Below are 22,737 nucleotides of genomic sequence, written 5' to 3'. Positions count from 1 at the left end.
GTTAGTAATAATTTAATTTTATAATATCATAAATCATATTGATTGTAATACATGGAATTGTTATTTGTATGTTATAAAAGGGCTCATGTAACTCTGTTGCAACACATGTATAATAACAAATATTATAATGACAAATTCCAATGACAAATTATAAATGAAAATTATCTTTTGACATTCATATATACTTTATGTGATACAATTTTTATTTAATAAAATACTTAATGGACAATATGATTAGAAATTATAAGATGAGAGAAACTTGTATATAAATATAAAATGTGCCTGTATGAAAAAAAATATTTATATTAAATATAATTTTGTAATTATCTAAGTGATAAAAAAAATGCAAGAGAGACCTGAAGATTGTTGCTCCTTGTTTTATTACATCGAAAATTATGTATATACGTATATGTTTAACTGTAGCATAATGCAAAATAATCTAATCGAAAAAAAAATAAATAATTGATAGCTTCAAGATTCGTTATTATTGATTCATTTCCAAAAATAATTTTAAAAAATAAATTTTTGTAAAAACATATGATAAAAAACATAGACGGGGTGCAAATTGATGCAGGAACCCAATAAGTTTTAATATAGAGTCGTCCCTGTGCAGTGAGTCACATCCTAAGATTGCTTGTAGAGGCGCTTTGCCGCCATAGCCATTTTATCCATTAGTGTTTGTGAATTGGTTTTCGTATGAAGTCAGAGTCATTGTATAGACTTGAGTTCGTATGAGACGTTGAGTTCAGTAGTAGTTGGTCGAATGCACGGAAAGTATGGGTGTAGACAAGATCGTGTTTGGTTAAGTTTCCTATTACTAAGTTTTTCAATAATTAGAAAAATCGGTTTCCAACGGCGTCATCAAATAATTTAATATTCGTGATAAAACCGGCTATTCTACGATAGGTATTCCTATCTTTAACTGTTTGGAACTTGTGTGACACACCTCCAAGGAACTTTTCTTTTTTTACGAAATACAAAAAAAAAGTATTCTAAATATTTGTGAACATTATTTTTTAATATTTTTGAATTGATATATGAATTGTGGATCAATATTATAATGTATTGTAATAAAAACAATTCAGAAGAAATTATAATCAAGTGTTCTCATGACAGTGTGAAATAAAATGTTGTAATAGTGGTGTTCTTTTTTTAAAATATACGTTATTTCGTGGCGGGAAATTTATTTTTGAAGAAGCAGACGTCACCAGGTATGTTAAAGCAAGATTATTTTTATAACAGTGCAGGAGTTTCTTTTTTTTTCTTTTTTTTGCATTTCAGTTTGTCTTATCTTTAATATATGATTTTGTTTGCATATGTCATATTGCAATCGCTATTTTAAGTAATAAGCCAATGAATATGATATAAATGGCAAATTTGGCGATGTATATGAGTTTATGCAAATAGATCTTCGACAAGTCACTTTATGTTCTGTTTTTCTCTCATTGTGTTTCTGGCAACGAATCTTTGCAGTATAATTTGCGTAATAGAAATGCGATTCATCTCATTAGACGCATTGAGACGCACCGCATCGTGTTTATTCCTTACATATATGCAAAATTGCTTTTTTATAATGCCTTTTTTTTTACTTGCACGCTTCTTTTCATCGGCAATCATTTCATTATTGAGGATGAGTTTGATTAGTTTTTTTTATCTTCGGTTTTCAGCTGGCCTTCCTCTGTGCAATTATTATTTGGATATCGAGTTTTGAGTTACAATTAGAAACAAATTCTTATTTTATTCGACGACTCGGAACTTGCACAGTTTATCCATAACTCACCACTACCGGCTGTATTATTCTGAAAATTCTTTGGAAGACGATGTTTTCTATCTTCGTTCAACGATTCGATTAAAAATCTTTTGAAACGTTAAAAAGCTACACAAATGCCGAAATCGGCAACGAAGTGGACATTTTGGAGGTCTCTGTCATATTATATTTTATTTTCTCGATATCTATCTATATTTGGAAATTATTTAAATAATAATATCGATTCATAAAGCAATTATTAATAAAACAATCTTATTTTAATTATATAATGATAAACATTATATATCATTATTGTTATACATTTTTATTGATTGCAATCATAACAGTTGCATATTGTTACTTAATCTCGTGCTGACTTAAAATTTGCACTTCTTTGTAATAAGTAATTCCGCCCAATTTTTTAACGATTGAATTTTAATACTTTTTGATTTTTTTCATTTTTAATTTATTAAACAATCATTCCTTTCGTTTTTTTATTATGTTTATCAATATCATTAAAACTATATTTGACATACCCGATCGATTAATAATTTAAAAATGCATTTGTATGTATTGAATTATGTACATATAATTTGTTGCAATCTGCTAAATGATTGTGTAATACATAAAGGTGCGCATATATATATATATAGTTTATAATATATGTACATATAATAGACATAATTGAAACAGTTTATCTAATTTTTCTTAAAAATAAAGTAAATTAATTCAACAATTAACTAATATCTTATAATAATACTTTTTTGATAATAATTTATATGTTAATTCTGTTTATGATAAATAATTTTATAAAAATTTATTAATTATATATAAATAATATTTACAATAATTAAATATCAATATTTTCTATCATAATATGATAATATACACAATAGGAATAACTATTAGAAGAAATGTATTCTGATTAATTGATGATAGAATCAGTTTTAAATAAAAAAATTATAAAAATTTATAATATATAATGTAATATAAAATATATAATTCTTTAATATAAGTATATCGTGAATCATATCAAATAGAATTAACTTCAGAACGGGTATAAACCATGTTCTGTCGGTAACTCTTAAAGATAAAATAGACACCGATGCGAGCGATAAATTAGCTTTTTATTGGAGAATTTTTTTTTACCTACTATATATGTCATTTGCGTGACGTATTCACAAGTGTCAACACGAAATATGCTATTATTCTAAAGTTTCTTTTATTAATGTCATTTAAATTGTACTTTTTCATATTTCTCATGAAGTGCTTCAATTTTTTTCGTATATTTTTTATATTGTTGGTACAATTATGTTTTTTATGCATACATATAAAAAAAGACGAATTTCTTTCCTGTAGAATGAGAATGTAACTGACAATCGATTACCATTTTAGAAAGTGCAAGAGACCTGTTGGCGAAGAGAACGAAGAGAATAAGAAAGGAAAACGGAAACGAGCAGCGGAAACAGAAATCGTGGTATCGACAAAGGAAAAAGAGGTTTCGGCTGTGGAAACGAAACGGAAAACCATGGAACATACGCTAACAAGATGCGACACCCGTTTACCAAAAATCACACCAATTATTGATGACTATGAGATTAGTAATCACGTGCTCGGTCTTGGAATAAACGGAAAAGTTGTTCAATGTTATGACAAAAATACCAGGGAAAAATATGCGCTCAAGGTGAGATAACAATTAACAATTCTTTTGCAGCATCAATCGTTTTTTTATCAATTTTCATTAATTCTATGAAATTATCAATGTGTACAAGAAAATGAAATGTTAATGAAACATAATTTAATTTGTTTTAATTTCAATGAAAAATAAATATGAAAATAATCATTTACAAAAACTAAAATAATGTTTTTCTCGATTTCTCTTGATATATCGAAACATGGTGCAATAAAATTTGATCGGATCTTTTAGCTTTTATTTCTTCTTTCATTCTATGAAATCACAGACTTAATTAAAATTTCATACATGAATAATAAAATATGTTCAATTATATGATAACAAAAACAATGATGTACAATGATATATGTAGATAGAAATTAGATTTATTAATTTTTGCATTACTTTTTGCAATATTATTAACGAACGAATTAATACATGATTTAACGAAACATGATAATATAATTTCAAGTATTTCAATTTATACAATTTATACAATTTGTATAAATAAAAAAATATGTTTTATATTTTTAAATTTAACATGACACATCCGTCCTTAGTTATTTTTCCGTATTTAGTTATTTTTTTGGAATATGTGTAAGGATACTGTAAAGAAATCTGATGCCTTCGATGCAAAATGTACTTACTCTTAACGCATTTAGAGGGATCTATCGATCGGAGATGTATCAATATCTAGCTAGCAGTGCTAAAGTATAATCATCGACTAACGATGTCCAAGCGAGTCCAGACCACGAGTCATCCTCTATTTATACTCGGTGATTTCCCATTCGACGATTCCGACCATGCGGTATATCGAAGTCTGTTTGTCTCTCTTATTTTTTTTTTATATTACTTTGGAAAAATTTTACGGATTCTTATGTTTTCATCTTTTCGCAGTTGGTTTGTTATTGATTTCTTGGATCTTTATTCTTATACAACATTCCATGAGAAACATGAAATGTCATTATAATTTTTAAATTATGTGAATCATAGAATTAATAATAAGTTTAAAATTATAATAATTTTATCTTTTTTTTATATATTTAGTAATGCAAATTATAAATAATGTAATTGTGTAAAATTTTATTTAAATTAAACTACTTATTCATATTAAAATTTTATTTATATTATAATATTGAAATTCTTTTTTTTTTTATATTTATATTATTCATTATTTTTTATAAATTTATATATATGTTAATTTATCTTTTTTAAATTATAATTTTTCCTTTTTGTGTACGAAAAAAAATATATATATATTTGTGAGTGAAGACATATATCTGTATAAATAAGAATAATTTGATAAATTTCAATGAAAATATATTCTATGAAAATATATCATTGTTCATATAGTATCGATTTTTCATACTTATTTACAATAAAATTATTAATATAATTGAAGATATTAATTTGTAATAATAATAATAATAAATCAAAGAATTAATAATATCTTTCTTATCATAAATAGATTGTCATTTATTATTGCAAAATTAGGTTTTTTTTTTTCCTTATGTAACAGTAAAGTATCATACGAAAATGATTCGTAATGATATAAGAATGAATCATTCTTGTCATTTCTTGTTAATCGTATATTAATTAATTACAGCTTATTTCCATATCGATCGAATGCGTATGCTTTATATAAATGAAATTAACGAGAAAGATTTCATTGAAGAAAAAATTTTTGCAAAACATTTAATTTTAAACGTATAATTTGCAAGCAAGGCAAAATTTAATTACAATTTATTATGTCTAATTATTAAAATCGAATGATTGGAAACGAGCCATATATATATTTATAAGTCAGCAAAACTTTAAATTACATGGCACAACCATAAAGAAATTAAAATCTGACAGCAATAACGATAATTTTATTATTCGATACAATTCCAATTCATGATTATCTCTTTATAATAATTTTCGAATTCATTCAACACAACATTAATATATTAATATATTAAATAATATATAATATATAAATTATTCTGCAATTTTGCTTAATTATTGATAAAAATTAATTATTAATGATAATTTTAGAATTATAGAATATTATAAAAAGAATTATATTTATTCTAAAAAATAATGCTCTAAGAGAAGATCATATTTTTTTAAATAATTTTATGCAATTATTAAAAAAAAAGTCAATATTTGAAAGATCGTAGCAAAGACTAATATACAATCTAATTTTGTTACGAATTATTTGATTATCTTTTTGTTTCAAGAACAAATTGTATCATTGTCATCATGTTTTATATTTCTTTGTCTTGACAAGACGTAGCATTCTAAGAATACTTGAATTTTCATACCTTGAGTTCTGTGCAAAGGAATGGTTTGTATATTTCTGCGATTCGTCAGTAGAATCTCAATAATAAGAAATTAGTGATGGAAATACTATTTCAATTTCTTTTCATAAAAAATTTCTTTGAAATTTTTTTTTTGAAAAGAAAGAGAAAAAAGAAAGAATTCTCTACATATAAATTCATGATTAAAAAACATTACATGAAAAAAAATAATAAAATTATTTTAAATTAGTTATAAATAATATTAAAAATAATAAAATAATAGAATTATTTTAAATTAATTATATTATTTCTATCATTAAAAAAAATATATATATATATACAGTGTGCATAATTAAAGAAGAATAAAAAACAAAATAATTGTAAATTTTCGAACACGTTTATATCAGAAATGGGTTAGTTTATGTTATGCATTTTTTTTTCGCGTAAAATATTTTGGTTTGAATTGAATACAATCTGATCGCGATTTATTAACGATAATTCCAATATTTCATTTATGTAATTGCTATTTGTTATCATAATGAACATTTTATTTTGTGCTAACGCTAATCACATTATCACAAAACGTCAATTGTTTGGAATACATGACCATGTATTTTCATTTAAGAAGCATGACAAACAATCGTGAAAAATCATGTAAATTGAACCTTGTTAGCTATTGCATTGTGTGAAATTTTAAAATGTTCATTTACTTGCAAAACAATAGATTTGTCAGATTTTTTTTAAAATTTTAAATTTGAAAAAAGTTGAAAATTTATAAATTAAAAAATTAAGAAATAAAAAAATAAAAATTTTGTGGATTTAAAAAATTTTCACATAAATTTATTTATTGGATAACAATTTTTATATACTGAAAATAAATATATCTTCTTGTGTAATGAATTTTCACAATTTCATATTACATGTGAAAATTATCTTTTTCAACATTTCAAACGCTTTTTTTCATAATGATTTCTATTTGAAATTGATTTAAATTTTTGCGTCGAATCTATTTTAATTGCATTTGAATATTTTTAGAATACTCAATATATCAATTACTAATCTAAAAATTAATCATATTTAATCATATTTTTTCCTTCCTATTTTTACTTTACATTTTTCATAATATTCTCATATATTATAATTATAAACAGATGTTATGATCTTTTGACTTGTATTTCGTTTATGGTTATTAAATAATATAAATATTGTAAATAATTTATATAAAGATAAAATGTAAAAATTATAAATTACGATTAAAGAAAGAGATTATTGAAAAATATATTATTCAAATATTCAATTCTAATATATTTGATTAAAGTTACTGAAATAAAAGACATTTGAATTATCAAATAGCAAAATAATATCAATAGCAATTTTAGTGTATTAAATAATCTTTTTATTCATCTTACCAATTCTTGATATATATTTTTAATAAATAAGTTTGAATGACATTATATTTAATTGTATTTTTGAATTTAATAAAAATTAAAATCAATTTCAACAAATTATAATTAGAATATTTCAAATATTACAATTCATCGATTATGTGCTATGATATCTTAAGTCAAGAATGTTAGGTCGCAAAGCACTATAAAATGTAATACGTTTTATCGATTTAACGGCGACGTCAGCTGTTTTTAGGTCATTCACCAGAACGTTTTAAAGCGGATATACAGGATTCTTATGAACATTTTTCGAAGAGATATTTAAAATTTATATGTTCGCATATTCTTGCTGTCTAAAAATTGAATAACGCTTATTTAATATTGCAAGTCGTATATCAATTATCGTATATTAATATTTCTTCATTTTGATCTAACTTATTTTATTTCATTCAAGCTTCAATATTAATTCTATAATCTCAGAAAATTTCTATAAGCTATATATAATTATTATATATGAAATTATTAATATTGAATATTGGTAAATATTACATTTTATATTTATAGGTATTATATGACTGTGTAAAAGCACGAAGAGAAGTTGAATTACATTGGAGAGCATCAAATTGCAAGCATATAGTACAAGTCAAAGATGTGTATGAAAATACATATAGTGGAAATAAATGTTTATTAGTTGTTATGGAATGGTAAGTATAGAGAATTTAAATATTTGAATTGAACAATTTTATTGTATAAATTGCATGAATATTAGTTGAATAATATTAATTAAGAGATCAAAATTAAACATAAATTTAAAATATTTTTAGCATGGAAGGAGGAGAATTGTTTGAAAGAATACAAGATAGGCAAGATGGTGCTTTCACAGAGAGAGGTAAAATAAATTAATATATTATTTGGTAAAAAATAATAAATATTTTAAAATTATATGCAATTTTTGTACAGAAGCTGCACAAATAATGTATGAAATTTGTGTTGCTGTAAAGCATCTACATGACATGAATATTGCACATAGGGATCTTAAACCAGAAAACTTATTGTATTCTAAACCTGGTAAATAAAAACAAGTATAGAAAAGATAAATAAATTATACAAAAAAGATTTAATATTTATTAATATAAATTTATTAACATGTTGTATATTTTGTTTTTAGATAGTACTGGAATATTAAAACTTACTGATTTTGGTTTTGCAAAAGAAACACATTTGAAAGATACATTACAAACTCCATGTTACACACCATATTATGTTGGTAAGTTGTAAGTTATTTTTAAAATTATAATATTTTTTACAAATTAAATTTTATAAATATATAATAAAGTAAATAATAAAACAAAATTTTTATAGCTCCTGAAGTTTTGGGACCAGAAAAATATGATAAAAGCTGTGATATATGGTCACTTGGAGTTATTATGTATATACTGTAAGTTTTATATTTCATTAATTATTAAAGAATAAAAATTTTAAAAATTTATAATACTTATATTATATATTTTATATAATTTTAGATTATGTGGTTTTCCACCTTTTTATAGTAATCATGGTCTAGCAATTTCACCAGGAATGAAGAAAAGAATTCGATTAGGTCAATATGATTTTCCAGCTCCTGAATGGTCTAATGTGAGCACAGAAGCAAAAAATCTTATTAAAGGTATGCTATGTACAGATCCAGCTCAAAGACTTCAAATCGATGAAGTTATGCGCAATAAATGGATTGCTGTAAGTATTATATTTTTATCATCGCATATAGTTAATATACATATTGTACAATAATAAATATATACTACTGTTTATTTTTTATGTATAGCAATATACAGAAGTACCTCCTACACCTTTACATACTGGTCGTGTACTTCGGGAAGGTGAAGAACTTTGGCCAGAAGTTCAAGAAGAAATGACACGGTCTTTAGCTACGATGCGTGTAGACTACGATACAGCAAATTTAAAACAATTAGATCATACGAATAATGCGTTATTAAACAAACGCAGACGAGCGAAACAGTCGAATGCCGTACCACCGACTGCTAATCCTACGCCAGCATCCTAGAAAAACCCAATAAGAGCTAATCAACGCTGGTATGTTTTTTACGAAAATGTATAAGGTATAATATAATTACTATGAGAATTGTTTTTTTGATATTTATATAATGAAAAATATCGAAGATTTCAATGCAAAATAATCTAGAAAAAAGTTATATACACTAAAATATTAGACATTGTATTCAAAGTTGCATTCTAAGCCATTTTAAAAAATAATACGAATTCCACTATACTGACTCTACAATTAACAATAAATTGCATAAATAAATACTATATATTTGTCTATGATTCTAGAAAACATTTTTAAAATGCTAATTAGTTATAATTGTTAAATTACAAAAGCATAATTACTGTTATTTACAAAGAAAACAATGTGTAAAAAATATTTTCTCTTAAGATGCATTTTTCGTTTTAAATAGCAACGTGATACAATAGTTTAAATATTTGATAACATAGAAATATAGAAATCAATTAATAAGATATAAATAAATAATATATTTAATCATAATTAATTAAAATTTATATTTATTGATGAAACGTTTATAAGAAAATCGTTTTGTCATTAATAGTTTTATATATATAATAAATTCATATTGAAAAGAAAGTAATAAAGTATAAAAAAATATTTTTCATTTTTAAATAAAATTTTAGACTTCATAATGAAGCTTGGTTATATAATATGAAAAACATCACTTCTTAGCAGCTTCTTATTGATTTACTTAAATTATAATTTATAAGTTAAAAAATTTTAATATGTATAGTGGTATTTTCTATATTATTTTTAAATTATTAAATTACTTATTTATCATATATAAAGAAAAAATATTTTGCATATAAGTTTTAATGACGCGTTTTTGAGTTTTTATCCTTGTACAGTTAAAAATCATATAAACTATAAAAATAATGTTTCAACTAAAAAATAATGGGAAAAACGTGTCATGTATTTTAGTGATATTTTGACTGAGGCTGAATACATGTAAGAATTTTTATAACTGTTGCAAGGTGCTAAGATATTGCCCTATTATTTTTTAGATGTTAAAATAGATGTTAAAATATCATCATTTCCTAATTTTTTAAATAAATACAATTTATAAAATGAATTTTAGAAATAAAGATGTACACATTGCGTAATAAATGTAGTAATTATATTTTTTTTAGATATATTATAAAGTAAAATAGAAATGAATTTAAGATAAAAAATGCCTTAATCAACATGTGAGGTCAATTTTTAATTTAGTATTCAATTAGTGTGATTAAATACAGATTTAGACAACACATAATTCAAGAGGTGATCAAATCTCATAAATCATTATTTCTTTTAAAATGACAAATACGAATGTAAATATTATATACGAAGTATTTTTAATAAGATACTTGTAATTGAAGTCATGGTTATTCATATTATGACTCTATAAATAAGTATTAAAAAAATTTAATAGTTGAAAATAGATCTTATGACTGATAAAATGACAAAATTAGATCTTAATAATTGTTTCCACAATTCTATTCTATGTACATCATTAAGATTTTTCAAAGATAATAAAATTTATTATTAAGTAATGTGTCTAATTTTAGAATCGTGGAAACAAAACTTTTTTGAAATAAATATGTGATGGTTCAGCTCCTAAAGTTTATTAGAAATAATAACTTTAATAATAAGTAATTTTTTATTGTTAAAAAATATTAATTTATCAATACTATTGCAAACTTACTTAAAATATTACTAATTCTGTAAAATATTTTTTAATTTTTCATATAAAAAATTATTGTATTGTAGTACTTTATATATAACATTGATAGTACAAGTTTATGAATATTATTAGAAAATATATGAAAAAAATATATAAATTTTTATTTGAGCTGAACTATTAAGAAGTATTAAAATATTTTTGTAATGGATGTTAATTTGCACTGCATTTATAAAACTTGACAATAAATAGAAAAAATATCATTAATTACTTAAAAATCAGTTAATCATTTAATTATAATTCTATTATTATTAATTATCATTCTTGACACTTCTGAAACATATTATTTCACTAATATAATTATTGTAAAAGTTTCGAAAACTATAACAAAAACTATAAAAAAAAAATAAAATATATATAAATTGCTATTAATATCAAAATTTTAATTCCTTTATCACTTATTTTCTATCTATAATTATAAGAAAAATTTATCTAATTTTTAGATCAAATATCATATATTACATTAGCATTTATAATATTTATTATATTTAGATTTATTATTTAATTAGTGCACTTATATTTTTTTTATATTATATTTTTAAGTGTATTAAAATGTTTTATATAATTGTAAAAAAAATTAGTATTATTTATAGAATTTATCATCATTAAAGTTCAAGACTAAATTCCAAAATATATAAATATATATTTACACATATACAATATAAATAACTTACTTAAGCTATCTATAATTAAAATAAATCTTATACAATCATTTATTACAACTAATTATTTGAATTATACTACTATATTTCATACATTATTCAATAAAAAATGGCTACAAGCAAATTTTTTATAGCAATAGAAGTATTTTTTAAATTATTCAATTTACGAAAATAAATAAAAGCTAAAATGGAAATCGCGTAATTAACAGATATTTGAATCTTGTTTCTTGAATTATTATTAACTGCAACCTTTAGCAATATTTCAAAATTTAAAATGAATAATTTATAAGTAAATATTTTACAAATTTTATATGATAATATATCACATGTGAAAAATAATTTTATTCTTATTGTATGATGAATGATAATGTTTTCATTTCGAATTTAATTAAGTATAAATTTATTTTATTAAATTATGTCATTAATATTTCTTAAAGATATCAATATTAATATTTTCCTATAATTATAAATGAAAATGAGATACGCTTATGTAAAAAATTTTTTGTATGATTATATTTTTTTGTAAAAGGAATATTTACTTATCATAATATTATGTTGTTATTATATACTTGTAATACGAAACAATACATTTGCGTAACAAATACTTGTAGTATTTGTAGAGTTTCTATACTTTTATAATGTTTAAAAATTGATGTACTAGTTTTACTTGAATTTATTATTTTTATTTAAAAGCATTTATTTTTTTATGTAACTTACAAAACCAAACATTGTATATTCATCTTTTATATATTAATCTCATGTATACATTGTATACTTATACATTTAAAAGAATATTACACACAATTGCCTTTGCACACCAAATTATAACAGTTTATACACAAACTACATTTCAACTGTATAACATTAAATGCTACATTACACATGATTTTTATTATTAAATTCGGACAATATTCTTGCGATGTAAGTATAAATTTATTATATAGCAAGGCATAAAAGTAAAAGTATGCTAAATTATAACATTTTATTAGAAGCATGATCCTTTTTATAAATTTGCTAAGAATTATTGGAATGCAAAGGAATGACAAATTTTGGTCCAAAAGGGGACCTATACGTTATACCAACATCTGCATATACTTCGTTTGGCAGTGCAAGATTACATAAATATAATTTGCCATTGTCAACACTATGAGATAATGGTAATCCACCAAGCAGACTACATTTGCTAAGAATACCAGGTGTTCCTGTAGCTGGAGGTTCAATAGCTAAAATAGGTGCCCTATTATTACTTGCCCACTTTGCTATAGGTGTAATCATTCTTGGTGAATTTTCATCACAAAGAGCTACAATTATTAAATCCACCATTGATGGTAAATTTTTAAATTTCGTTTCTACTTTGTTTCCAGTTAATTTATATAAAGACAATTCTTGTAGAAGAAAAACATCTTCAGAATTTTCTACAAAAACTATTGTCTTAATACCATGACTAGATAATTGTCTAGCACAGTTAACACCTGCAGCACCAGAACGATGAGGTCCACAAAGAGCAATAACTGTTGGCCATTGATGTGCATTATTTGGATCTAATCGATGACTTCCTCCTAATAATTGTAATGTAATTTCTGCACCAGCGCGACCAAGAAGTTCTACCTGATATTAATATTATATTAATTTCATTTGGCAAAAAATATTATATATATATTTTTTTATTTTTATTTTACATACTCTACGTTCCCAACTAATCCCCAATCGATCTGCTGCTCCTATTAATTGACGATGAAGATTAAGTGTTATACTAGGAATTATTAAACCATTGTCTGTTACATATTCTATTTCACCAGCACTGGGTACCATTATTTGTCTAAGATCTGTAGGTTCAGAAACAATAATATTTTCATCATGCCTATAGTTTCCTGTTTGCCTTTGTTTTCTAGGTTTTAAAGAATTTATTTTCTGCCACATGCCCTATAAAATTAACTAATTTAAGTGTACATAACTTTTAAAATTACTCTAAGGAGATAATCAAGTAATAAGAGAAAAATAAAAAACACAAACCTCTTTATCAAATAAAGCTAAATTCTTCTCAAAATCAAAATCTTGATTCAACGATTGATCAATTTGAGTACCAAATGTATCCTCATCGCGTCCTAAATTTCTTTGTCTATTACTTAATTTTTTTTGTATTGGTTTATCAACAGATTCAGCTGAAAGAATAAATCAACATCAATATTTAATATTTTATAAAGTAATATTTAATATTTATCCGATATAAAAAACTTTGTTTTATTATTATACCTAATGGAATTTTTCCATTAGCAGATTGTTCTATAATAGATTGAGAACTATTTGGTTTTTTAACATTTGTTTGTGTTTGTGATGATGTAGATTGAACAGAAGATGAAACACTTTCTGAAAATGATCTACCAGCTCTTTTAGCAATAGGTCTTTTTACAGTTACATTATTATGTGCTTGATTGTTATCATTTGTATTGAGTGCTGTCTCATTAATTGATATAAATTCTACATTTAATATATCCTTTGCACTAAAATTTAAAAATAAAATTAATATATTTTTTGCAAAAAAATTTAAAAATAACAATTTTTAAATATATATATTTTATTTAATATTTGTACTTTTATGAAAATTATCAATAAAAATAAGGAATTATTAAATTAAATTATCATTATTAAAGTACCATAATACTACTATAGGTGAACTATGAGGTACCCCATTACAGAAAGCTTTTGAAAGTATAATACAATCTTTATTTAAATCCAATATTTGTCCTTGGTAAGTTCCAACTTCTTCAATACACTTTACGGAAACTGTACAACCAACAAATTGTTCTGACATCCTGATTATCTAGCTGTACATAACAATATATTGAAAAAATTATATTCTGTATAAATTTCTTTTAATGAAATTAATTATTTTATATGAATAAGAACTATAAAACTGTGTCAATAATAATATTATTATTAAATAAATATTTTTTGAATTATCTAATTATGAGTTAGAAAAAATCAGTATTTATTATAAAGATATAGATTATACAAACCTAATGTAGATGATTGAATGTAAATTTTTTTTTACTGTGGAACAATTATTTCACCTAACAATATTACGGTTAATTTAAGACTTTAAAGTTATTTTGATGTTTAAAAGTATTATCAAACATATGACAACACATTCATTAACATGGAATACCGGACACCAATTTCTGTATATATTTTCATCCCTACTCTAACCCTATCATTTATAAGGAACTATTCAACATGCTACACGAAAAGCAAGTATACCTCGATATCATTGGTTCATTTTTCATACAATCGATTTTTCACTAAAAAAAAATATTAGAAATTTTTAAATATTTAATATATTTTCCATATAATTATATATACAATATAAAATGTTTTTAAAAAAATAAGCACAAATTTTATATAAGTATAAAATAATTCAGCATATATATCTGTGTATACATATATGCATATATAATACTACAAATACAAATTTAAATCTTGTTACCGAGAAATTTAAATGAAACATTAAAACAATTGATTGTTACTTTCTCAATTTGATTTTTCTTTAATATTTTATAAAAACGTAAATAGTATATTCATATATGTTATCATTTATTATGTATATTTCATACACTATAATAACATTAATCAATTCAAATCAAAAAATGATCAATTTTTTTTTATCAAGTTAATATATAATTATAATATATAATTTAACATTTAAATAATTAAAAAAAAAATTATAATTTTTAGTTTTAAAATTGATACAATTAATAATATTTATATATTAATATTTATTACATAATTTATTTTTTTTTATTTTTATAATGTTTAATTATAAATGAAAATTTAGTATATATTTTAATATGTTTTAATATATATATATCATTTTCAATATATCATAATTTTAAATATTATAAAATTAAAATCAATTTCAAATATATAAATTATTTTTTTAATATTTTCATTTCTATTTTTATTTTATTTTCAAAATATTAATTATATTAATAATTATATTAATAATTTTGGAAAAATTTGAAATTATTTTATATATAACCTTTGTTAAAAACATGTTTTTTATTTTAATCATTAAGAATCATTTTAAATTAATTTATTAATATTATTTTTCCTTAATGTTAACATTGATGTTAATGTAATAATAAAAATTATTTTAATAAGAAATAAAAAGTTATAATAGCACACCTTATTTCATTCAATTATATTCAGCAAAACGTGCCGGAATAATGCTTGTAAATCTTTGTTAAGCGCCGAAGTGAACATCCCCACTATGACGAGCCCCACTACCGAAATGCTTTATGGAGAAGCGCTAGTATACTCTAAGGTCTTTTCTACACAAATGCGCGGAAGCTGAATATAAGACTATCAAGGCAAACAGAAAGAAAGAAGCTAAAACCGGGAATGCCAGTTTATACACAAGCACGCAAGACACAGTGGACACAAAAAAGATTCCTGTCTCGTCGTATATGTATAAACTTTCATTGCTTATGTGAAAGAAACCTAACTGTGGGTAGCTGGTCTAACATATCCCCTCTTTATATATCTAAGACGAAGGGAGTCGTGTAAGTGACCTTATGCTGGAAGTGAACGAGTCAATAACAGATTAACAGTGTATTTATAATTATTAAATTTTTATGAATTTTTGATTTTTATTTTTCCACTTTATTTTCGTTTTTTTTTATATTAAAATTTTCATAGTTTCAATAAATTTCATGTAGAATATCAATTGTTATATAATTTTTTTTTATCGGACTATTAATTATGTTAATTTATTATTTTTTAATTATCACATATTGATTACTATTAAATATTTAGAAATTTCCTTTTATGTTAATTAAAATAAGTATAATAAAATTAACATATGAAATATAAATAATTTGTTCGAATAGAAAAAATATGTACAGTTTGCTAGATATTTGTTCAAGTGATATGAATTTTTAATTTTATGATAAGAATAATCTCTTAGAAATATATTCATACAATGAAAATATAACATAAAATCAATTTAAAAATTTTAACATTTAGTTTATTTGTAGAAAAAATTATTTTAAACAAATAGAATTATACTATTTTAAATTATAAAAAAATTTTAAACTTATAAATTATTTACATCAAATTCTTTGCATTTAAGATTATCTACTGTATTATACTTCATTTTTGTTGTTATTGATGTCGTTTTAAGACTTGTGGAAAATTGATTATAATCTTCCACTAACTGATACATTTTTTCAATTACATTAGGATTTTGTACAATATTTTCTGTTACATAACACATTTTATTTATATTTTCTTCAGTGATTGGAAATTCTTCTAAAAACTGCAGTTCTTCTTTCAATATTGAATTTAAAATAGTAGCCTATAATGTTCATATAAAATTAGATTTTATTATTACTTAAAATAGTCAATAGAAAAACTTAAATACATACTCTTTTTGCTCTTTGTTGTAAATCTTCTAATTTTTGATTTATGTTTTTAAATTCTATGTCATTATATTGTATCCTTTGACATTTGTCCTCTTCTAACAAAACATTACTTGGAACAGCAATACATTTTTTTACAATAGTCTAAACAAAGTAGTTATACTTTTTCACAAATACTAAGAGAAAAAAGAAATCTTTATTTTTTTGTTTACATTACTAGCTAATGTAATTACCTTAATATTTGTTAAGTGTGGTATTGCTCCTTTACAATATGCTTTTTCTAAATGTTTTTGATTTGTTTTAAGTACTGCTAAATCTTCAGAATTTAGTTTGTATGCTTTTTCAATTGTCTCACACATCTTCTTAATTGTACAATGAATCCTTTCATTCACAATATATTTCACTATAAAAAAAAAAAGGAATGTATAACTTGTGCTATTATTATATCCTATTTTTAATAGTATATTACTAAAGAGTTAAAAGCAATAAAAAAATTTATAAATCCATTATTAAAGCTTTAAAAATAAATATTTATCAAATATAATTTTTTTTATATTATTTATTTATATATATTTTTCAGTTTAATTCAGGCTTTTGAATGATAGAAATACACATAAAAATAAAAGAAAGAAATGCAATAGAAATTTGATACATATATTGATTCAAAGTCAAATTTTATTTGTTTGATATCTGTGAGAGAAGTGTAAGAGAAAAGAAGAGAAGAAAAGAGAACAGAAGAGATGAGATGAGATGAGATGAGATGAGAAAAGAAGTGAAGCGTAGTCGTCTTTGTGATTAACTTCGTCCGTAAGGCTGGTGAAAGTATTCCAAGCAATGGACGAGTGTGACTCTAGTCATGAGCAAATCCACATGATACCAGAGTGCACCCGTCCAACGATTAGAATATATAGTTGTACACAACAAGAATGCCATAAAATCTGAAAAGCATTCAAGTGAAACTCAAAACGGCGGCGCCTTACAAGTAGCGTACACGGATCTTGAATGAAAGTTAAACAGCTGCATTTCATATTCTTCTAGCTTCCGATCTTGTAGTTCCAAAGATGCCATATCGTTCTAAATACACATTAACTTGTAGAATTATTCAATAAAAGCACTTAATATCTTCATATTTTTTGAAGCAATCTTACTCTTTCCGATGATCACACCTTGACGTCCGTTGACAAATGAACATGGCGTCCATCTGCTTGCGTACGACAGCGTCCTTTGTCCCTTTGCGTTCGTAAAGGCATCGGAGTTTCTTAGCGGGATTTTAACCTGTTTCAAAAATAACCAATCAAATGACATCTTTTGTGAATGAAATTTCACTGTTCCGGTTACACCGGAAAATATTTATGATTCCTTTTTTTCATATTTTTCAGTTTATATTAATATATTAATAATCTTGACAGAAATATTTTCTTATTTTCAAATATTAAATTTTATTTTTTATACGCTTAGCAACACGTATCACGAATAGTTATATAAATTTTACATTTTAGTTTTACAATTTCATCACGAGATGGCTATACTAGGAACTTAAGAAAAATAAAATATTATAGTAGGTTATCTTATAATTCACATCAAACAATTCAATAGTTTAGATTTATTTTATGATTCTAAAATCTTTGATATAAATATTTTGTATAAAGTATGTATTTAAAAATAAATATTATATATAAATTTATAGTTGTTTTCTACTAAAAAAAGAATATCGCATATATGAAATAAAATAAGGTCTTTGTTTATTATCACGGGAAATGAAAATGTTAGTCTTTTGTCGAAACTAATAGATATAAAATTCAAATATTTTTTTATTTGCATTATCAAAAATTTAATTTGTTTTTTATTGTTACGTTTGTTTAAAGTGTTTAAAAGTGAAATTGTTTTAAAATTTTTTAAGTGAAATTTAATTAAAGCATAAAAATAAATGCAAAGTTCATTTAAAAATTAATGATTATTTGTTTTAAAAATACTATTATATATCCATCATATTATTTTACATATTATGAAAAAATCAAAATTTATTGTTTATTTATATTTAAAAGAATTAAATGTATTAAGAAAAAACTACAATTTTTCTTAAAATAAACATATTTATTAACAATGTTTAAAATACCTATAGATATAACCTGTAATATATTTCATAAAATGACATCATCACCATTTTTTGTAAAAGTATGAATCATTTATATGATAATATACTTAATGTTATTACGAATTATATATTTTTATATTTCATTCTCATAATTACAATATTATTCATTTTTTCTACGAATTTACATTTACATATAAATTCATTGTGTTATTTTATTCAAATTGCTAAATTTAATGTATTTTACAATTTTCCTGTGATATTAACTTGACATTATTTAATCAAAAGTATTCTAAAATAAAATATATTCTATGAATGTTATTTTTAATTTGTTTAGAGAAGAAAAAGAATGTAAAGTGAATGCTCTTTGGCTTTCGTCTTATGCACAATGACAAAGTGAATGGATGAATCGAAAGAGGTAAGCGAACGACGAAAGTATCGTGCAAATACATGCTTCTCACGCGCGTACATATGTATGTGTGAGCTTATATTTTATGCGTTCAGAAAACTTTGTACACATATAAATTCGATATTCGATATGTATTTCTCCTTTTATCTTTCTGTGCAAATTGATTTATGCTTAGCTGCGATTTCCTATAAATATTTGCTTTTTTCCTGTTTTCATTTGACATAATTCTTATTGTCCTAACTATGTCTTAACTAATCATTATAAAATCATATTTTATATGATATGATTATAATAAATTAAAAATATTTTTATTATTATGTTTTTAATAAAAATTAAATTTTTATTCGAAAATAATAGTTATACGTTCTCGTTGTTAATCATTGAGAGCAAATACACGTAATATAAATCAAAATTATTTAAAAAAATTGGAATAGTTATAAATGAAAGTACAATTTTATTTAAAAAACGGATATAAATTCGTGCAACGTTTATGCGACATTGAACTATCGAATATATATTCATTTTCGTATAGTTACGCGTTTGTATAGAATAGTCGGCACCTTTACACAAATATATATCGTAGGTGTGTAAGTATATTCCAATAGAAATTCAGGCGCGTGTCGAGTTCGTTCAATGCGCAACCGGTCGGCGCAGTCCCGTAAAAAGCCGGGGGCCCGGTTCCGTCGCCGCTCTTCGGATACCACGCGCGCTTGTTCTCTCAGTTTGTATTCGGTATCCACCTCGTATCGGTGGATACGTTCGGTTCTTAATTCAATCGAATTATTATATCGAAATCGTGAAATTACCGTCCAATTCTATAACCACGTTCTCCAAGCTGAAAATAAAGTTTCAAATCCAACGACAACTATAGTGCCAATTGTGTCGTTTGTTGACAGTGCTTTCGAAACAAAGACGACATGCTGTCGCTGCGATTTGTTGGTCTTTTGGTATTACTTCTTACCGCGCAGGGTGAGTTATCTTTTTCAATTTGAATTTTAAGATAACATCGTCATGCGATATCGCGATAAATCATTCGAAATCATAGAAAATCGCAGAAAAGATAATTGATTTGATATGATGATCATATTGAAGATATTTCTCTTTTTTATTTTTTTTCGATTTTGTTAAAATTTCTTTTTTTTTTTTTTTGTTAAAACCTGATTAAAAATACGTTTATCACGTGTCTTCGTTATTTCATGCGGTGAACATGCATGTACTATCTATTCAAAGATTCAATTAAGTTAATCAAATTTAGATTTAACGCCTGCAAGCAAAAGCTTTCGCTTTAGCGTAGGTGATTAGAAGACCTTAAGGTCTTCACAGGATCTAATCCACTCGCATGATAATTTTGCATGCATCACGGCTAACAATTACCTCATCATCCGCTCCGTATAAGCAATTGCAGCAATAGTTACCATTGTGGGCAGCATCGACCACTGAGTCCAGTAATCGTTCATTGCGGAAGGAACAATTACTCTGTCTTAAAAAAAGCTTAATTACTCTTCCTAGTGCGTCAGTTTAACGAGAAATATAGAGTTATTTAATAAACATTTCAATTCACAATGTTAATACAATCGAGTACTTCAATATTTCGTTCTAGAGATGTTTATTTAAAAAATAATTCCTTCATTCAATGATCGGATAAATAAAACACGTGATAATAGAGCTCTCCAATTTAATTTCGTCTATACATTACTCACCACGCGGTTTAATTTAATTCAAGATCTACACCAGCTGTGTAGTATTGAAATAAATTGTCTTACAAAAAAAAAAAAAATCAATTGATAAGATTCAAAATTAGTTTGAATATTATTTTAGAACATTAATAACGAGACAATAATTACAATCATTGGATATTTTATAAGAAATACTACATCTAAGCAATAGATATAATGTTATCTTGAGTGATTTATGATGATAACTTGTACCATTTATAATCAAACATGTGCTAAGTTTCACCATAAAAATAGATAGATTCCTTTCTAAGAAAGAAGAGACAATTTCTTACAATACTTCGAACGTAATTACCTTGTCATAAAACGTTTTAAATTATAATCCTGAAAATTACCAATCAGTACTTCCTGGAAAGTCACATAATATATACGGAACCACATTAAAATCGTACGTTAGAATGAGATATCAAATCTTAAAAAATATTTCTAATAGATAAATATCTTTATACCGTTATCTTATAAAACATCGGCACAAATTTTCTTCTCTTATAATATTAAAATATTAAAATAATATTAAAATCTACCAGATTTTCCTGATATGCAATGATTAATCGCACAAGATGTTGAATTATCAATTTTTGAAACAATTTTTACTTAACGTTACACGTTTTCTGTTCCACGCGATAGAATTCGACGCGCGTGAAATAAGTTTTCCCGGGACGTCTGACGAGTTCGAGTTTTTTTCACTTAACGAACAGAAGTTAGAAATCGGTAGTAGAGATATATCGTGTATTTCGATTCGTCTAACGAACCAACATTCATAAGAGCTTACGTACGATACGATTCGATAAATCGGCCGTACGTACGATAAATAGCCACGCGATGTTTCGCTCTTTCAAACCATCTGGGATTCGTAACGTTGAATTATCCATTCGATTCTCCTTGGGGGCCAGACGTTGCCAGCAATGTTAGTTAATTGTTTCATTACCATTCCCCGTAAACTACATTCCTGTGCATATTCGAGCGTGTGCATTTAATGCTCGATCGGTATGCATTTATTTACGCGGCGAACGCGCGAGAAATGGAGTTTACCGTAGGAACAGCATAGTTCACTTTGCGATTCCCGAGTGTCGGATACCATTGAAACAAGCAATGAAGTTGTACGAGCGAACGGTCGATTAATTGGAGAGCTCGGGGAGCGGAGGGAAAGGTATTAAAAGGTGACGATATATATCTGCCTATTTAAATTTCGAGGAAATTCTGTATGAAGAAAAATTTGAAAAGAAACATTATCAATACCAAATATTGATTTATCAGACGACAATACGTACTTTTCCCAATAAACCGTTCGATTATTTGAAACACGTTTAGTTTATCATTGGTGTATACGATTCTTTGCAATAAGAGGAAATCGTTTAAATTTACCGATCGTATCACACGCGTATCGTTTTCTATATTTATTTTGACAACGTATTCGTACACACTTTTTCCCCATTAAATTCCTCCCATTATTATTTATTTCTTTGAAATCTCTCCGAGTATTTATCTGGATTCTAGAAAGCAAAATGCATTCGTTTTCTCCTAGTCTCTCGAAC

General features: G+C 24.3%; 4 protein-coding genes across 10 annotated transcripts in view; 2 read left to right on the top strand and 2 right to left on the bottom strand.

Moving 5' to 3' along the window:
* The first annotated feature begins 1,150 nt into the window (after nt 1–1,150).
* LOC122720438 (MAP kinase-activated protein kinase 2) lies at nt 1,151–9,444 on the top strand. Of its 3 annotated transcripts, XM_043947172.1 has the most exons (10): nt 1,151–1,211; nt 1,668–1,919; nt 3,143–3,431; nt 7,651–7,790; nt 7,911–7,975; nt 8,047–8,154; nt 8,255–8,353; nt 8,449–8,524; nt 8,610–8,820; nt 8,909–9,444. In XM_043947172.1, the coding sequence occupies exons 2-10, from the start codon at nt 1,885–1,887 to the stop codon at nt 9,146–9,148; spliced, it is 1,263 nt and encodes a 420-aa protein (XP_043803107.1). In that variant the 5' UTR covers nt 1,151–1,211; nt 1,668–1,884; the 3' UTR covers nt 9,149–9,444. The 3 variants fall into 3 exon arrangements, with proteins under 3 accessions (XP_043803107.1, XP_043803105.1, XP_043803104.1); XM_043947170.1 differs by lacking the exons at nt 1,151–1,211; nt 1,668–1,919 and adding an exon at nt 2,729–3,046 and having other exon boundaries at nt 8,637–8,820; XM_043947169.1 differs by lacking the exons at nt 1,151–1,211; nt 1,668–1,919 and adding an exon at nt 2,735–3,046.
* A 2,641-nt stretch (nt 9,445–12,085) lies between these two features.
* Nucleotides 12,086–16,153, bottom strand: LOC122720406 (enhancer of mRNA-decapping protein 3). Of its 2 annotated transcripts, none has more exons than XM_043947114.1 (6): nt 15,734–16,153; nt 14,206–14,376; nt 13,805–14,052; nt 13,565–13,713; nt 13,235–13,474; nt 12,086–13,159 (listed from the first exon to the last, which is right to left on the bottom strand). In XM_043947114.1, the coding sequence occupies exons 2-6, from the start codon at nt 14,361–14,363 to the stop codon at nt 12,566–12,568; spliced, it is 1,389 nt and encodes a 462-aa protein (XP_043803049.1). In that variant the 5' UTR covers nt 14,364–14,376; nt 15,734–16,153; the 3' UTR covers nt 12,086–12,565. The 2 variants fall into 2 exon arrangements, with proteins under 2 accessions (XP_043803049.1, XP_043803048.1); XM_043947113.1 differs by lacking the exon at nt 15,734–16,153 and adding an exon at nt 14,569–14,809.
* Nucleotides 16,154–16,552: 399 nt separating this feature from the next.
* LOC122720407 (protein MIS12 homolog) lies at nt 16,553–18,174 on the bottom strand. 3 transcript variants are annotated; one of them, XM_043947115.1, is made up of 5 exons: nt 18,117–18,174; nt 17,949–18,042; nt 17,202–17,371; nt 16,975–17,112; nt 16,553–16,904 (listed from the first exon to the last, which is right to left on the bottom strand). In XM_043947115.1, the coding sequence occupies exons 2-5, from the start codon at nt 18,034–18,036 to the stop codon at nt 16,644–16,646; spliced, it is 657 nt and encodes a 218-aa protein (XP_043803050.1). In that variant the 5' UTR covers nt 18,037–18,042; nt 18,117–18,174; the 3' UTR covers nt 16,553–16,643. The 3 variants fall into 3 exon arrangements, with proteins under 3 accessions (XP_043803050.1, XP_043803051.1, XP_043803052.1); XM_043947116.1 differs by lacking the exon at nt 18,117–18,174 and having other exon boundaries at nt 17,949–18,110; XM_043947117.1 differs by lacking the exon at nt 18,117–18,174 and having other exon boundaries at nt 17,960–18,061.
* A 1,226-nt stretch (nt 18,175–19,400) lies between these two features.
* Nucleotides 19,401–22,737, top strand: part of LOC122720367 (neurotrimin-like) — a 54,526-nt gene continuing 51,189 nt past the window's right edge. The window contains exon 1 of one of the 2 annotated variants that reach the window (XM_043947030.1): nt 19,401–19,478. Coding sequence is in view for 1 of the 2 variants with exons in the window: in XM_043947029.1 (XP_043802964.1) it covers nt 20,387–20,438 (52 nt within the window). In the remaining variant the exon portion in view is untranslated. Of the gene's footprint in view, nt 19,479–20,168; nt 20,439–22,737 lie in introns of those variants that run through there. The other variant, XM_043947029.1, reaches the window with a different exon arrangement.

Source organism: Apis laboriosa, unplaced genomic scaffold, assembly GCF_014066325.1.
Source record: "Apis laboriosa isolate Shangri-la unplaced genomic scaffold, ASM1406632v1 scaffold12_cov154, whole genome shotgun sequence".
NCBI classification, from domain to species: Eukaryota; Metazoa; Arthropoda; class Insecta; order Hymenoptera; family Apidae; genus Apis; species Apis laboriosa.
This window is presented reverse-complemented; position numbering and strand designations above follow the sequence as displayed.

Bases quoted from the DNA above. Each gene is read 5' to 3' on its own strand.
- LOC122720406 (XM_043947114.1), bottom strand. From the start codon at position 14,363: ATGTCAGAACAATTTGTTGGTTGTACAGTTTCCGTAAAGTGTATTGAA. The intron at 13,714-13,804 runs GTATAATAATAA...TTATTCTTTCAG, and splicing joins TAATGGAAAAATTCCATTAG to CTGAATCTGTTGATAAACCA. The intron at 13,160-13,234 runs GTATGTAAAATA...TATTAATATCAG, and splicing joins GGATTAGTTGGGAACGTAGA to GTAGAACTTCTTGGTCGCGC.
- LOC122720438 (XM_043947169.1), top strand. From the start codon at position 2,976: ATGTCATTTAAATTGTACTTTTTCATATTTCTCATGAAGTGCTTCAAT. The intron at 7,976-8,046 runs GTAAAATAAATT...ATTTTTGTACAG, and splicing joins TGGTGCTTTCACAGAGAGAG to AAGCTGCACAAATAATGTAT. The intron at 8,525-8,609 runs GTAAGTTTTATA...ATATAATTTTAG, and splicing joins GGAGTTATTATGTATATACT to ATTATGTGGTTTTCCACCTT.
- LOC122720407 (XM_043947115.1), bottom strand. From the start codon at position 18,036: ATGGCATCTTTGGAACTACAAGATCGGAAGCTAGAAGAATATGAAATG. The intron at 17,113-17,201 runs GTAATTACATTA...TACTTTGTTTAG, and splicing joins CACACTTAACAAATATTAAG to ACTATTGTAAAAAAATGTAT. The intron at 16,905-16,974 runs GTATGTATTTAA...TGAACATTATAG, and splicing joins TACAACAAAGAGCAAAAAGA to GCTACTATTTTAAATTCAAT.